This window comes from Ruditapes philippinarum, unplaced genomic scaffold (assembly GCF_026571515.1).
Source record: "Ruditapes philippinarum isolate M1 unplaced genomic scaffold, ASM2657151v2 ctg1031_1_1_1_1, whole genome shotgun sequence".
In the NCBI taxonomy this organism is placed as follows: domain Eukaryota; kingdom Metazoa; phylum Mollusca; class Bivalvia; order Venerida; family Veneridae; genus Ruditapes; species Ruditapes philippinarum.
Genome location: NW_026853822.1, coordinates 299,954 through 318,479, shown reverse-complemented (window position 1 = coordinate 318,479; position 18,526 = coordinate 299,954). Strand labels below are relative to the sequence as shown.

Genomic DNA, 18,526 nt, shown 5'->3' with positions numbered 1-18,526 from the left:
TATAGGTCAAACTCGTGGGCTTCGTTCTAAAACTGGTTGACTTTTAACTCGATTAGAATGACACGCAATATTTGGCTTTAATTGATGTTTTCAGATTGTCAAATAAAGTTACAGTATTCTTGTGAAATATGTGTATATTGCTTGCATGCGTGCGTGTTTCTGCACGTGTAAGTGTGCGAGCGCGCGTGTACGTGCATGCATTCATGCGTGTTTGTGTGAGTGTGTGAGCGTGCGTGCGTGCGTGCGTGCGTGCGTGCGTGCGTGCGTGTGTGTGTGTGTGTGTGTGTGTGCGCGTTGGTGTGTGTGTACGTGCATGTGTGGCGTGCGTGCGTGCAAGTGTCTGTGTCTTTTTTTAAAACGTACACAAACTTGTTAAAATGTAAATTTTTAAGATGCCTTAAACGGCAAAATTGAAAATGTTGCATGCTCAGTTTGATTTATAATGTTCATTGATAGTAGTAAAATACATTTTTTGCTAACTACATAACAAGAAGGGTATTTTGAATATATTTAAGCTAAAAAAACTCAACTTAGCTACATACTATTTTGTATTGAAGTGAAGTTCAAATTTGAATTATCGACCCTACTGTCCATTGTTGAAGAGTGTGATTCCCTTTTCCGATAACTTCCCTCAGCTCATATCAATCACTCTCTATTCCTCTCCTGGAGCTAACCAGTACTCGTATTACAAGAAGAAACAGGGTTGTGACCCGAGTAGGGCTTGAACCCATGATTCCTGGGTTGAGAGCTACCACACTGACCGCTAGGCCGCGGCTCAATACTGAAAGATTATCAAACAATGTCAAAATACAGACCATTAAGCCATATGCATATGCAAAACACACAGTGTATTTAAAATATTAGAAGTTTGTTGTAAAAAAAAGAAAAAAAGAATTCAACATACAGTCAATGACGAATATATTCAATAGAACAGTATTGTTTTTCAAATCCACATAAGTTCAACCTATTGTTGTATACGAGTTTTAATTGTAGTGTCAAATTACATAAATTTTGTTTTTCTGAAATAAAGATATGACCTACTTATAGACCGAATGCTTATGACGTAGTAATTGTTAAATGCTTTATCTATATATATATTTTAAAAGCTATTGATTTGCGTTCAGTTGGATTGGAGACTTGACGTGTAAGGATTTAAAAAAAAAGGTAAATTAAAAACTATGATTTTGTTTCAGCTTTGATTAATAATGCTTATGCTATGTATATGTATACAATAACATGCAATAAATTAATTTCACATAACATAGTAAAATAGGAATGTTTATGAAATTGTGTATGTTCAATGCTTGTAGTAATATAAACGTTACAATAGCTTTTCCGATTACGTGAAAACAGCGAATACGTTAATACGCATAACTTTGTTTTGACGTGACAGAAATATTTATGAGAATACGATTCGCAATATCATAAACACATGTTAAGCGTTAATGAAAAGACAGAAAATTTATTTTGAAGAAACCACTATTTTCAGAAAATATGAATAATTTGAATTCGGCTGCATAGCAGTCTTATGCACTTTAGAATAACAGCATGATTTATTGCGGAATGGCAGGATATATTTCGCTAGTCAATAAGTACGTACAACTTTCATATACATCAGCTTTACACTTTTGGGTCCATTTTAGATTTCTTGTTTTGTTGCAAAACCTTTTTACTCCGTATACAAATAATGGGCTGTACAACTGTCTTATTTCATGTGATGGAGGTAGTTTATTGAGAACTAAATCTTGGAACCAGGCTGAAATAAAGTTCTGCGCAAAACACGTCGTTTCCATTTAAAGGGACATAATTTTGCATTGGCAAAACCTTTTGATGTATGAGCTGGCGCGCTGCAATGTCATACAACATACAACACCTGATTGTCTTTCTATCTATTTATTTATTTATCTCCAGAAACTATACAACAATTTCGTTATAAGGAAATTTGAATATATTTTCTTCTTTTTAAAGTTTTTTTTTTATCTTTTGAGATGGTTTGAATCGTGCTGTGCGGACGTAGTTCTGGTTTCCAAAGAATCTTTAACAGTTTATTTTTATATATTCTGCTGATAAGGCATGAAAATCGGCAGACCCGTTACAAAATCTAACAAATAATAATAATAATAACAATAATAATAATGCACAGTGATATACATAAGGTTAAAAATTAATTTCTTCGGCTAATACTCTGTGAAAATTGCACAAAAGTAAATTGGCACCACTTCGTACTTCAAAATAAAATATCTAAATAATGACTGGTGACTTGTCCGGGTCCATACTTTATAGCGAAGCCTTGATTGGATGCTGGATCATCAAGAATAGCCTCTATGTATACATGCAGACATGTTACATAAATGGAATTTCGTGATGTAAACTTCTCGTTTAACTTCAATTTACACAACTGCGCAGACCTAACAGACATTTTTCAATGAAGGATTTTATTTATACTATGCTGAATATGTTTCTACCATAATATACACAATATGATAAAAAAAATGGTATACCGGAAAGAAATTATATTTCAGCCATTCCGATTTACAGTACATTCACCACAGACATGGGGTGCCTTTCACTAACGTACTTATTTTATCGTAACTCGAGTTTGAACCTTACTCTTTGCGCCAGCAGAACTTACGTATTTGGTTTAAACGTAAAGTTACACTCACTTATTGCTGGCGTAAATTGCACGTTCTGTTTAGTGAAACGCAACTAACATAAATTTACGTTTTGCGTAAGTCCAAATTTGCGTAAAAAAGTGCGCTAAACTTACGGAATAATACTGAAACGCTCGCCAGCTTATAATACTTTCCTTGAGTCGTTTAATATTGATATCAATATCAATATGAAATTATTTCACGTAAACTAGATTATTCGCAATAATATGAACATTTGTTGTACAAACGACTTTTACATACAGGTTCCGTGTTCAGTGTTCACAAAGTAAAAGCAGAAGAGGACCATGATCAACTGATCTTGATTTGAGCCGCGTCACGACAAAACCAACATAATGGGTTTGCGACAAGCATGGATCAAGACCAGTCTGTGCATCCGCGCAGTCTGATCAGGATCCATGCTGTTCGCTATCAGTTTCTTTACTTGTTATAGGGTCTGTAAGCGAACAGCATGGATCCTGATCAGACTGCGCGGATGCGCAGGCTGGTCTGGATCCATGCTGGTCGCAAACCCACTATGTTGATTTTGTCGTGATGCGGCTCATTTTATTTTCTTTGCTTTATGAAATTTACATTGATCATATTTTAGGATAAAATCATTTTGGAAGGTAAACACAATTTTAAATAAATGGAAAGCAACATTATATTTTGAATAAACTTAATGCAAGTACAGAATTAAAGTAAGTACCTTTTCGAGTTCAATATTTGTATCAATTTTAATTTGCATTAATCATATTTTAAAAAACATAAAATTATACTGCAATAATTTACTTTCCTAAATGAAATATATATTGAGAAATATTAATGAAATAAAATGCGAATTTTTCATTTTTCGCAGTTTTACTGAAAAACATTATTTTTCACTGCAGTGAAACGCATTTTCCGTATTTTCACTCATGTTTTGCCGGACAATATTCTCCTAAATTCAGCCAATACACAAGATTTCAGGGGAAGTCTTTAAAATTGTAATGTACACAAAAAAGAGAAAAAAAAAATTCTGATAAACAGAAAATTCAAGTTTATATGCATACCACTCGTCAAAAATAAATGTTTTATTCATAGAAAAAAAACTTAAATATCCGCCATGAATTACTGCTGCTGTATGAAAAGATTTGTCCGATAAATTAAGATGTGACACTTTTTATTATTACATGTACAATAAGGTTTTTGCTTATTATATATAAGCCGGTGCTATAGGGGTGCTATAGGGGTGGGGGAGGAGTGTTGGGGTGGGGTGCACTTGAATTGAACAGGTATACTGAAACATAAAAAATCATTGCTTTATTTGTTTTGAGTTGCTTCTTTTAAATTGCACTCATTGCACTCGAGGGATCCCTTCTTGTTCAGATTTCTTTTGAAATTAAATGTCTGCTGCTTAATGTTTTAAATCGTTGAGATGTATAAAATAAAATCTAAATTATCATTTGAATAAGACAGAAATGTGTGTATGTATTTTATCAAAATAAACGGGTATTGATCAACTTATCAATACACGAAACATTATTTTTTTTAATAGTTGTTTTAAAACATTTATCAAAAGCCTTATTTTTTATATAATAGTCATAAAGCGTCTATTGAATTTTTTTATTAATCTTGTCACCTATTTTACGAGGCCTGTATACGGATCATGTGTTTTTAACGTTTTTTTTTTCTTAAATAAACTTATTTAGTATTGACTTTTCCAATACTCCACCGATTTATGCGTCAATGTTAATAAAATACAATGTAAATAATCAATTTTTTATAGGGATATATGTACTACAGAATTTGGATATAAAGTATATGACTACAGCCGACCTATTGAAAGTACTTGTCACCCAAACACATGAAGAATAAACACATTGAACACTAATGTAATGAAAATAAATCTGATAAATCATAAAATGGCTATCTATATACAATAATCAGTTGTAAACAACATTTTCCCGCCTTTTACGTATATAATGTTATTCCCAGTCAGCCACCTTTATGTTTCGTTTCGTTGAAAGATTTACTTTAGAGCTGGAATGATGTAATCTGAAATATTGTTCGAATTTTGTCACATTTGTTAAAGGTGATAAAGGTTGAAAAAATACGTTTTGCTATAATGAAATTATTGTAACGTGTATTAACTGTTTGTCATAAAGTTTTGTATATGTTCGCCTCATGGACTTTTAAGAATGAAAAGGAAACTGCATGTATGCTTCAGAAATTTATATTAATGATCAACATTATTTTTTGTCTAATCACATTGTAGAATTTTTCAAATTTCTGCTAAGTCTAACTTTGGTTAATGTGTACTAACTAAATAAAATTTACTTAATCTGTCGTCTAACCAGTCTAACAAATTTCAATAATGCATTATATTAGGGAGGAGTTAGAGGTGTGGTTTGCACTCTGAATTGGAAAATATAAAGGTTAGCAAAACAATGCCAACGTAAAAATAATTAGGCTTTCTAAATGTGAGGATACAATCAACTGATTTATTACATAGATAATACATGTGGGGCACGCAGAGACAAATGATTACATAGTAACTTATTTATATTTTAACTCTAAGAAAAATGTCTGTTATAAATTTCTGACTGTTTTAACTTTATATTTTCTAGAAAAAGTAACCAAAAAATTATTTTCTTTCACTTGATAGGAATGAACTGCATTAACAATACAATGAAATTAAGAATACAATGATTACATTTTTGGCTGGAAAACTCATTGTAAACTGACCCCTCCACCTGTAAACTGTTTTACAAATAATTAATAATCTCTAATGTATTTTTCTCACATTTTCCATTTATTTAAAAGGATGTACACATTTCATTAACTCCATTGTTTTTACCTACATGTAATTACTGTACATAAAGGTATAAATTCTGTGACATTTCAGTAAAAATATGCCTGATTATATGTTGAAAGGGTCATTTATTTAGCTTATCTAAATGTGAAATGTTAGAACTTGACAAGGTGTAGACATCTTGTAGAGCGAAAGGGCGGAGCTATCAGTGATTTAGAGAAATGCCTTGTTTTTGTGAAAAAAATAATGTTGATCATTAAATAGGTTAATGTTTAATAAAATGCAGGCAGGCGACCAATTATTTTTGTTAATACATATTATTAAAAACTAACCTATACTTAAATATCGGGGATCTTCTCTGTATCTGCACTATTCTTTTTTCTTCACATATTAAGAGGGTATTTTCTTGTTTAAGTGAAATATTGAATATTTTCCGCGAAGCATGATAACATTTTATATATTCTCTCAAGCCGTAACTGTGAGTGTAAATGTATAGAATTATAGAATTCCATTATGTTTAGTATAATTTATATTTCACTGAAATCGAAAAAAAAACAACAAAACAAACATTTACATTTATCATACAAAAAAAGTTGCATATAAGACCACCATTGTTTATGTAGTTGCAATTGTACAGCGTGCAGTAATATGTTCATTTTTAGATGCGTGACTCGGCTCAATACACTATCTATGGGATATCCACACGGACTTTGCTAGAAAGAGTTGGGTTGCCCGAAACTCGGGACTTTATTTAAGGCCTATTGTTGTATTAAATCAAAGCATGGTTTCAATACCTCTTTGACAAAATATATGGATATATTTGGACCTCAGTGGAGGAAAAAACAACATTTATAACATATATAGTTGTACGGAGTTTAGCTACATGTTTTCAATAAATGATATATAATTCCAACTTGACCCCACTTCCCTAACTAAAAAAAATGGCAAAATCTGTTGTTGAATAGACCGTACTTGGGTAGAACTGATATACCCATTTTGCAATCAGTGCTTGAGTTTGAAGATATTTCCGGCTTGCTGCTAAATACAATAGTACTTGGGTTAGACAGATATTTCCGTCTTGCTGTCCAATAGATAGTACTAAGTATATTTAGTGTCGGAGGGATATATCCGTCTTGTTGACCAGTAGTGAAAAGTTAAAATTAAAGCAAGAATTGGTCTGCTTTTTTTTGCATTTTCAAAACTTTTCCTGTTGTTGAGCGGATATTTCTTGTGCTTTAAGTAATGTACTATCATAAATTCTTTAAAGTATCTCGCTAAAATGTATTTTCCTAATTTTTTTAAAATATATAAATAGGACTTATATATGTTTTTTTTGGACCATCCTGACATACAATTAAAGTAGAAAATCTCACCAGGCCTTTGATAGTTAGAAATTCAAGTTCATTAAACATTTTCTTTCAGTCATACAATAAGATAATTACACAAGGTTTCCATATATAGATCTATATAAGGGGTCTTATTTGGATAATTGTATAGTAACTTGAATCGCTGTTGTATATCTTTAATTGGACACTTACAAAGCTATAATGCAGTATTTAACGGTATGTCAATACTTATTTTAAAGCAAAAAAAACAGAGCAAAAAGAAAAAAAAGAAAGAAGATTGTTATTTAATCTTTGAAATTATCATTGAGTGCCAATATGTCACTATATCGACGTCATACCTCTTATTCGTGTGAATTTTGGAAGAAATGCTTGAATGTGCATGTGTATTGTTTGCATCAAGATATGTATTTAAATATAAAAGTGTGACGTCACGTCATTCAACATTTGTAATATCCTTTTATACTAGCAAGTGCATTTCTTTTGGAACTTTGAAACTTTGCAAGTTGAGCTGAAAAGAAGGATATCAGAAGCTGTATTAAACACGATAAGATTTGAAATGAAAAAGAAAACTATTTATTTTCACAGTTTGTTTAATATAACCAATGGACCAATAGCGTTCGGATTCAAACTTATCAAATTAGCATCGTTTCCATGTCAAGAATCCAAAACAAATCCATATCAAATGCATATCGTACCACATAAAGCCTCAAGTCCAAATATATATTGCACATTATACTCCATTTAGCCCCCTTTTCAATTTTTGAGTCTAAATATATATTGCACATCATACTCCATTTAGCCTCGTTTTCATTTCAGAGTATCAAATATTTTCTGTTATGGAAGAAAAAAAAAACTCTGTTTACATGAAAAAATGCTTTGTGTAAAAAACGTTCAATATATAATTCTAAGAACAATACTGATTTTACCGGCCTCATACACATTTGCAAAATCGACATCGTCCAATCTTCATTTGGCAGCTGTGTACTCGTCTAATTCAGTATTGTACCCAGTAGTGTACAATTACTTCAGTATTGTACCTAGTAATGTACACTAACTTCATGATGTAAATTCATAAAGAAAAAAAAAACTTACTAAGTTAATTTAATACTCAAATTAACGTTGTGTGGCTTTTTCAAACAACACTTGATTAAATAAACATGGTATTCAAATTTAAGGTAGAACTAAATATAAATCAACAAAGCAATCGATTTCGGTATCTTGCTTGAGTCGTAAAATCAATAAGAAATATCTAATGGTGATTTTAAACGATAAATCTGTTTAATTTATGATCACGTTAAGAAATAATTATGGAATTCTATAGATATTCATATATTGAAATAGATATGTGAATAGATTTTGAATACGCACGGCTCAGGGTGTCATGTAAAAATTTCTCCCCGTCAATTTCCCATGTTAATAGTATGAAGGAGGGAAAACAACTAACAAAACGTGATAGTACCGAAATCAGACATATTCCTTTATGCAAGAAAGGTGCTGGTAAAGAATTGTTAACATTACACTAAGCTGAATGAGGATTTAATAAATTAAGGGCTTACTATATGTCTGATAAAGAACTTTGAACTTTAAATTATTTGAGCCACGTCACGACAAAACCAACATAGTGCGTTTGCGACCAGCATGGATCCAGACCAGCCTGCGCATCCGCACAGTCTGATCATGATCCATGCTGTTCGCTTACAAACCCTATTACAAGTAGAGAAACTGATAGCGAACAGCATGGAACCTGATCAGACTGCACGGATGCGCACGCTGGTCTTGATCCATGCTGGTCGCAAACCCTTCAAAAGCTGTGGCAGGAAATGTTACCTGAAGTATTTGATTTACACTATAGTGAAGCCGCAAACTGCCGCTATAATATTTATCAACATAGTTTTAAAAACATAATATAAATAAATGTTATACGTTTTATCAATAAATTGAGGTTTTAATCATTATTGATAATAACTTTCTATGGTCAGTATGTCTTACTTTTATTTAATATCTTATACTTATTACTTATATTGTGACCTGTACTCCATGTATTTTTCTGTTCATATAGTTTAATTTTATTTATCTTAGTCTCTTAAAAATATCTTTGAAATACGAAGGAATGGAAATATGGTTGCTTCTTATCTTTTTAGAAGTTTGGAACAAATCAATGTTTAAGATCTGATAAATACATGGTTGAGAAGAGTTAACACTTATGGGATGATATTAAGGTTTTTATAGCATAAAAATATTACGTGCATTTATTTTAAAAGTATACTTTACTATAATAATAGTTTAATGAAAATAAAATAAGGCAACATAAATTATCCTTAACCTAAGATTTTATTATATTTCTTTCACTACAGCAAATAGTTGTGTGATTTTCTTTACAATTCCCGATGTTTCAACCCTGTTAATTACATGAGGCAATTAGCGGCAGTTATTTTGAATTGTTTCCATATTCTTTTATCAAATTACAATTGAAATAACCTATTCTATACACGACCGTTTTGAACTAATTTTTGGCCCAAACGCTCCAACAATTTTTTTTTTTCTATAGCTTTTCTATTTACGTACTGACACTCATTAAAATGTAATTATACTATGTACACATGTTATGGTAGGTTGAACTTGACAATCGGTTTAAGGTACAGTCTGATTTTATTGACCTGTCAATTATGAATATTTCAATTCAATATAATATTTTAAATTATGAATACATTATAGCACTAATTTAAATATTCGATCCCTCCTCGGTTCTGTCCGTATAGTTTACGAGAATTAATATCAGTATAAAACTGTTGTTTGGAAAAGTCACTCTAGCGTAATGTACACATCCCCATTAGCACAGTCGGCTAGGTGATTATCTCATATATGAGAGGTCTTTGGTTCGATCCATACTATTGCCATTGTTTTTAGACATTTTCTCTATGTTTGACTTATGTTGTAATGAAAATGACAAAATGCTTGCAAAAGTGTCTACACGGATGTAAAACAACTTAGAAACACTGATTTGTCTCGTTTAGTGTTGTATTTTACGGCACTGAAGAAAGGTTAATCTGATTTAATTTTAAATATTAATTCTTAAAATATATTATATAAAAAAGAGTATAGTCTTAACCAACATAAATGAAAAGCATATTTAAAAAAAGAATCACATAAAAAATCATAGCTTCAGTAATGTTGAAAATGGTTACAAATAAGAAAAAAACATACGCAGTCTCGATCTTACAATATGTAGGATAACCTGCAGTTTTAACCTGCAGTTTACCCTATTGCGCTATTATGGTCAGTATTAATATTATTTCGTAGAAACAAATTGAATTTATTACATCTTACATCGGACATCTCATGAAATTTATCGAACATTTATAAAAATTGTCTATCAAAAACTAGTATTTTATTGATCTGTCAATTATGAATACATTATAGCTCGATTCCACTTCGTAAAATTCACGAGAATAAATATTGAAAATATAAACTAATGTTTTGAAAAGTCACAATAGTTAAAATTATACCAAATCCATACATATCGGCAAACGCACAGCTGGTTATGAATTTGCCTAATATGAGAGAGGTTTGTGGTTCGATCCAGGCAGTAATTTTTCATTTGTGCATATATTAAATGGAAATAGTCGATTTTTTTGCTTGCATGCAGACAAGATGGTGGAGCCAATAAATAGAATGAATGAATGAATGAATGAATGAATGAACGAGTGAAAGAACGAACGAACGAACAAACTAGCTGACTTACTGACTGACTGACTGACTGAATGAATGAATGAATGAATGGATAAATAAATAAATAAATAAATAAATAAATAAATAAATAAATCAGTAATAAAAGTTCAATGGTTCAGTGTAATTATTTTAATTATTTTAAAGTAACCGCTCTTTACCGATAATTTATTGAAGATTTATAATGCTGTGTGCACAGACTGTACAATCTGTGGTTGATAAAATCAAACAATATATAATAAATATTCCGTTTGTATGTTATTTGCTATTATTTATGTACAGGCATGTTCCGTTTAATATAAAAATATACCACACGTGCGCTCGGATTGACTCATTGTACAAAAAAGACAGAACATTACCGAATGTAGCGTCGCATTTGAAAATGCATGTTTTGCGGCGCCATCTGAAGTTAATATCAATATCAGCAACATTTATTATATCGTTTATCCCGTCAGCAACTTGCATATAATGCAAAGCACTTATTCACGATAAGTTAGTAAATAAGGAATTTTTAATAATGCTACTATAAAAAGCATGATGTATAATAATTGACAGGTGAGCCATTGAAAATAATTTAAAACAATTCAGCCGCATAACATAATTCGGAAAGGCTTAAGGTTATAAAGTGTAAATAGATAACAAGGGAAAGCACGCATGTCAACAAGAACGGTGCACAAACAAAATAATCACAAGTCGGTCTGACTTAAATATGCCCATAGAAAAAAATCGTTACATCTAATTCAAAACAGTAAACGTCCGTTCTTAATGGTCTTATGCACCATATACTTATGGAGTAATTCAATGAAAAATCGGGAAAAATGTAGTGTACAAGAATAATATATGTCATATGTTGCGGATCAGATAGGAATTTCGGTCTCGAGGGGACGGGCAAATGGATCGGTTCCCGAGTTACAGATATTTCCGATCCGAACCGCAAACATATGTCTAATATTTTTCTTGCATATTCTATTATATGCCAGTATATTAAAATTTTCACCATTATAAAAAATGACCATGGAAATTTATGTCATTGCACCCGTAATTATTTTCTTTACAACAGCGTATGAAATTTCAACTTCATTCATAACTATTCTAAGCTGCCATTGTATAGCAAGCGACTCATCTGGCACCCCAACCATAGCCAGATGCGTAAAGCACACCAGTCTGATATGCAAAAAATATGCACACGAATATAATATTGTTTTCTTTATTGCTTTGATTATTTTTCTTTTCAGGTATTCAAGAAATACCTTCATATGTCAACAATGATGGATGGGACCATCGGCCTCATCTTTCTGCTGGCTATAAGTAAGTAAAAATAAAATAGCATTATGTATAGAATTGTTCTGACACTCTGTCACTGACTCGTACATGTATGTTATTTTACAATGTGTGTATACCCTCGTCTCCGGAATTAGCCATATGGGGGAGCATCTTTTTTTACAAATATTATTTCATGTACTTAACATCACCAATTTCGCGTCATCATTTATTAATATTTCAAGGTAATGGCATATGTCGTTGTGAACTTGTGACTAGAATTAAATTGGTCAACATTGACATGTTTAAGTCATACACCTATACAACGTTTTTCGTGCATAAGTTGATTTTTACGCAAAACAGAATAATATTTAACATATTCCTGCAAAAAGCCACACTATATAGTCAATTAAAATGTGTACATACGTCTGAAACAATCATCATTTTATAAATTTTATTGTTTATTAAAAAGTATTTTTCAGTTGCTAAGTTTTAAATCTTTTAAATGGAGCAATATGTTATCTAGTAATTTTTTTTTAAACATGAAAAAATAGAGTGTAACACCAGATATCGCGATTTAAATGATGACATATTGTTTTCAAAATGGCCTTCTTATGAGCTACAATTTGATTTTCATTAAATATTTTATTGTTCACTTGTGAAATACCTACATGTTACAAATGATGACTTTTTTGTATTTTAAGATCATTGTTTGTTTCTTCCTTGTTTTCAAAGCGTTAATAACCTTTGACCAAGAGGAGCACAGTATACTTAAAGAAAATGGGTGGTGCATTTTTATGGTACATTTTTATCTTTTCTAGGTCAAGTGAGCCGGTCAATGGAAACAGATACTGGTCCACATGGAGGCAAGTAAAATAGATATTATATACATTTCAACACATTTGCATTTCAAACGATAAGATAGTTTACTGTTTTGAATTATAGTCATAATCAAATATAATAATTAATTTTAATTAATTTTAAACCGTTAATAACCTGAATTTAGTACATATTGATAAAAGCTAAGTGATCGAAATAATCTTATGTGAAATATTATGAACAATAATATATGTTCTACAGGGCAATACAGTTATATTGAAGTCCAATTCGCTGGTGTTACGTGGGACCCGAATTATGATGACTCCGGCAGTACCGAATTTCAAACCTTGAAGGATTCTTTTCTTGATAACGTACGGTCACACTTAATATACACAATTAATTTAGCTTTTCTTTTACAATGAAACAATATCTTGGATTTGCCATATTTTTAAGATTATATAAGAAACATCGTTATTTTTTAGAAATGTCTTAACTTGAATTCAAAAAAAATATTGGCGGCATAGCCAAGTGATTATCCCTGTCGGACTAGTTACAAAAAGGATTCCTTGCCGCGTGGTTCCAAATCCCGTCTCATTGAGCGTTTCACTTTACGCTCACTGCTTTGTACTGGATGTTTGTTTTCAGGAACGTATTTATGAGTGTTTCTATATGTAATACCTTTCATTGCAATCAAACTAAAATAGATTACGCATAAAGTGAATAAATCTGCAATTTTGCTTTTAAATTTGTTATCTTAAACGTATCTTTGTTATTGAAAAAAGTACTTTAAAATGTTTCGGTGGTTTCTACAATTTACAGGTAGAATCGGCAACAAGCATTCCAAAAGCAAAGTTCTACGACGTTTGGTTTTAGTGAGTTCAAGTTCTTTTTTATAAAATTTATTTTCTTTTTTTCTCTCAAATTTTTTTATTAGATACACGTACGCTCGTTCATATTGTGATATAATGATAAAAAGCGTACAAGTTACAAAAAGTAATGTTCTTTTCTATACTAGTTTTTGCAAAAGGAAAAAAAACATTCTATTTGCAAGAAAACGTGAATTGCTACTTTCTTTTACACCTATGTATTCTGTATTCTAAAATTCATATTGCCTATCATAAAAATGATTGACCGATTAACGTTACAAGGGAACTAATTCTGATTTAAAATTATATATAATGTACATGCAAACTTTTCAATTCGACATTTGTTGACATACTTGTAGCTCAATAAAAAAGGGAGGAAAGTAAGATTGTAACTCTGTTGTACCTATCTTTTAGCTGTGATGTTTTGCAACAATTTAAATCCTTCGAAACATATTTTGAGGATTTTTGTTTCAATCATCGTGATATTTGTTAATATTTTGTCCAGCGAATGTCTTTAAATATCGTAATGTAGCAACAAATATTTAAATTCTAAGGTTTACATGGTATATTGCTAACAATCAATATAAAAAAGGTAAATATGAAAAACCGATTTTTTATATCAAATAATTCAGGTAATTCAGTTATATTTACAATACAGATGTACATGTAATTATTTGGTCATATACAAGGACGGACAGGACAAAATTTTCATATTTTTTCTATTATCCTTGAACTTTTAAAACCACCAAAAATTATGTTGACTAGATATTAAGAAAATTAAACCAAGATATAAGCTTAAGCATTTCTTTTACAATGAGGCAATGAGTTGAGTAATCTTTATCGTAGCCGTATTTTCGATGATATAGTTAACATTGTTAACAAGTAGCAAGTTGAATGTGCGTAATGTTTTTTGATTATAAAGAACAGGTCTGATCGCTCGCAAATAAAGTAAACTCGCATTTCTCTTTCAGATAGTCTTTTGTTATTTTCCTACTTATACTTAATTTTACATAACTTTTAGAATATCTAGATTTTCATTTCTAAACAACTATAGTAAGTTTATTGTTATTCTACTAATATGGTTTCAAAAAGGAAATAAACCTACTACAACTATGTTATAAATTGCAGTCAAGGAACTGACATTAATGGAGACACCGTAAAAGGAGAACTGAAAGTAGATACAACCGATACTGAGGGTATTGATGAGTCAGCGGTACAAACGGACTTGATAGACAGCCCAAATTTTGTAGATGCAAGAGTTTGGACGGACGGTAAGTTCAAACATTTAATTTTCTTACTTTCAAATATGTAAAATATTCAATAATGTGGGTTTCAAATTATAAGCGATCCTGCCTATGAATTAATAGTTAATAGTAAAACAAGATTATCTTACCCAAATGTTTACGAAATGTTTTGTGTGTTTTTTTAACTATGATCATAGCATTATTTTTAAGTTAACGGTTTTTCAATATGTTGGTTTAAATTATATATACATTATTAAACTATACTTTAAAACAGGACGTTTAATAACAGGTTCTAATGCATTACGAGTGTTATCAAATATAAAATATCTTACAGATTCCTATAACAACGATGACGGAGGAGGAACAGGTACGGATATTTTCCAATATATCCACAGAGATGCAATTGAAATGACTTTATACAAAAACTGTTAAACATATTTCTCGCAACAGTTTTAATCTTTAATTACAAGTGCTTTGATTTAAGAATAAGTAATAACTTTTATACATTTACATTTGACATGATAAGATATAGGGACCGAATGTATATTAAAAAGATACATATTTCTACTTGACAGCACAATATAGTTATATCGAAGTCCAATTTCCAGACGATACTTGGAGTGCCGCTCTTGATGACTCTAGCACTATGGAATTTGAGACATTGAAAACAACTTTTATATCTGAGGTATAGTCACCCGCTTAAGTTTTGAATGCCTTCAGGTTTTGAAATGAATAAAATATCTTATCTAGTATTTATAAATCATGTTCTAATACTATTAATATTTCTCTGCCTTAAACTGTTTAGAAAGTATTTTAATGCAGAGGGATTCTTATTATTGAAGTCATACTAAAATACTTGTAATCTTTTCTGCATATTACAGGTTATATCAGTAACCAACTTCCCAGAGGAATTATTCTACGACTTCTGGTTCTTGTACGTAACTCATTTGGTTTCTTGTTTAGATACATGTTGTAAAATAAATCTACCTATATATTTAGTTTCATATTAAATTCACAAAATTAAAAAAAAATAGAAAAAGTTTGTTTTTTTCATTTGCCGTTGTTGTATGTAACAAAAATGATACGAGCATATGTTACTTACAAGCATATTATATTCTCTTTATGTTATAGGTAATTTTTTTCACGAGGGAATAACGTATGTTGCATCTATCGTAAGCAAGAACTAAAATTGATAGGTAGAGATATATCCTATGATTATTTGTTAAGCAGATTAAAGAAATAAATATATAATGCCTGACACGTAAACTCGCCTCATTTGGAAGAAAATGACAATTGGAAGGAATTTAAAAGTGTGTTAAATGCTGTCAATATCATGCTCAAAAAACTTTATTCATTTGGAAGGTTTGCTATGTAAATGATTGAAAGAACAAGGAGATATTCCACTAATTCATAATGTTTAATTGTATATTTTTGCTTTATAATTTATTTTAAGTTTTGAAGGAAGTAAGAGTATATATATAACTTATATTTTTATGGGTTCAAGCCGACTTAGAGAACATTTATTATCGAATTAGATTAAAATAAGTTGACATTTTCTTCCAAAAATCATCGTTCATTTGTACCACTCCCGCCTGTATGTGAATAAGAACAATTTTAGCATACCTTTGTTGCTCAAAAAATTAACACATGCATGTGTGTAACAAGGATTTCGAAAGTTTTTTTTTTGGTTCAGTAACATTTTGTATGTTTCCTTTCTACTTGTCATTCAAACCTTTAACAATCCTATACGCGTGTCTTTACAAAATGCAGTCCAGGGTCGGACGCTAATGGGAATAACGATCCAAATATCGTTAAAGGAGAAGTCAAATTGAACACAACCGAAATGGGTGATATAGATGAGACACAGCTTCAAGAAGACTTGGAGTACAGTGGATACTTTATTGCTGTTAGAGTATGGACAGAAGGTAACTACAGTATGATACTTTTTCAGCTTGACGAAATACACAGAATTTGATTTAGGAAATAGAATACGATTTAAATTGACCATTTAAACTTTAATGTTTACGGGCGCCCAAAAAGTATTAGGACGACTTTTTCTATTACCTTTATGCAATGTGAACAGGAACTATCGTGAACGAAACAAGTGCCTGCTCATGGTGCATCATCGGTTAAATGTTTAAAATATTATACCGTTTGCATAATCATTCATAGTTTTACACTATTATACGACACTAATTTCCATTGGTCAGAGTTTGTAATCTTCGAAATGTAGTAACTAGGCGGGGTTTCTCCATTTCTCCATATGATTGAATATATTTAAAATAATCATTGAAGCCATTGAAGGAAGCCCAGTCAGTAGCGGTAGCATAGATTACCCTGTTAATTAATATATGCCAGGTAAAACACAAATGTATATATGTGTTAGATGCAGTCATTCCTGCCACGTTCATACACAATAGTTCCATATTTTTTATATGATTACATGCCAATACCAAACATATACGCCTCTAAAAAGCATTGACAATTCAGTAGGTGTCGATTATGTTAATTGTAATGTAATTTTCCCTTGATCCTGCCACTGTTTTCCAAAAGAGTGATGTGGGAAGTAATTTTAATTTTTTTCTCGGTTTCGACACCAGATCTACTGGAGACATTATTGGGGAATGAGAAATATATTTCTACAAAAACAACATATTTCATAAAAAATGTTATAGTGCGTTTATGAGCAGAAAAAACATCTGTATCCCTGGTTAAATCAACATAACGAATCTTCTACGATAACTGTGAAAAGTGTCGGTTGAAATTGTACTAACTTCGGGAATAGAATATAAAATTGGTAAGACATTCTTTTGTCCACCCGTTGGGAAACCAAAAATGTGAACGCAATTTTCACGATTTCAAGATATGACAGTTGAACAAAAACTGCGACGAACGCTCTCTGAAGATAGGTAACCTAAATATAATAAACGTAAGGATACCAAAACATGAATCAATCTTATGTTAAGTAGAAATAAAATTACAAAATTACAAATATCTACTTATATCTGGTTTTTTATTCCTTGGGAAAATTCTTTTTTTTTCTTAAGGAAAATGTATTACTTGTCTTACTTTACTTTGTTTTACATTGATGTCAGCACTATTAAGTGTCGAGAATTGAGTACCGCTCAAGCCGGTGCTAGGGGGCGTGAGGGATGTTGCACGTATTCATTATCCCTCATGTACAGACTCAATCAAACCGTGTCTGCAATTCTCTTGTAATTTTGTTGTAATTAATGCTTCCGAGGGATCACTTTGTTCCCAAATTTTTTACTGTCTTACTTCACATTTACGGATGCTTAAAAGGATAATGATCCGTGACTTTGTTTGACTGTGTTTTTATTTTCTGTAAAACAATTGATCCCCTTAAAGACTTTGAGTCGAAAGGCTGTTTATCTTACAAGTGTAAGCTGCAGCAGACTGTTATGATTCATTTTAAAATAGCGTTTTATTGTATTTTATTTCAACATTAAAGACAAAAATAACATACTTAAAATTACTGTTATATTATATTTTACAAATTTTTAATTATTTTAATATAAAAACACGTGTGTTTTGTCTGAATAGTTAAGATTTTGGAAAGTATCCTCGTTTTGAAATGCTTACAATTGATGAAATATTACAAATATACATTTACGATATAGCAGATAATAAAATGTTCTAGAACAAAATATAATTAAACATCATATGAATGCGCCATGACAAAAGCAACGTAACGCAACCAGCAAAGATCCAGACTAGCCTGCGCGTCCGCGCAGTCTGGTCAGGATCCATGATGTTCAATTGCAAAAGGAAACTGAAAGCGAACAGCATTGATCCTGACCAG

The 18,526-nt window shown here is 31.1% G+C and overlaps 1 protein-coding gene across 1 annotated transcript in view; it reads left to right on the top strand.

Moving 5' to 3' along the window:
- The first annotated feature begins 1,109 nt into the window (after positions 1-1,109).
- The window catches only part of LOC132738054 (uncharacterized), an 82,198-nt gene continuing 64,781 nt past the window's right edge, over positions 1,110-18,526 (top strand). The window contains exons 1-10 of the mRNA XM_060725477.1: positions 1,110-1,161; positions 11,749-11,822; positions 12,596-12,640; positions 12,855-12,964; positions 13,413-13,465; positions 14,588-14,730; positions 15,038-15,070; positions 15,279-15,388; positions 15,585-15,637; positions 16,474-16,628. Of these exons, the coding sequence (XP_060581460.1) occupies positions 11,771-11,822; positions 12,596-12,640; positions 12,855-12,964; positions 13,413-13,465; positions 14,588-14,730; positions 15,038-15,070; positions 15,279-15,388; positions 15,585-15,637; positions 16,474-16,628 (754 nt within the window). The 5' untranslated portion in view covers positions 1,110-1,161; positions 11,749-11,770. The remainder of the gene's footprint in view (positions 1,162-11,748; positions 11,823-12,595; positions 12,641-12,854; positions 12,965-13,412; positions 13,466-14,587; positions 14,731-15,037; positions 15,071-15,278; positions 15,389-15,584; positions 15,638-16,473; positions 16,629-18,526) is intronic.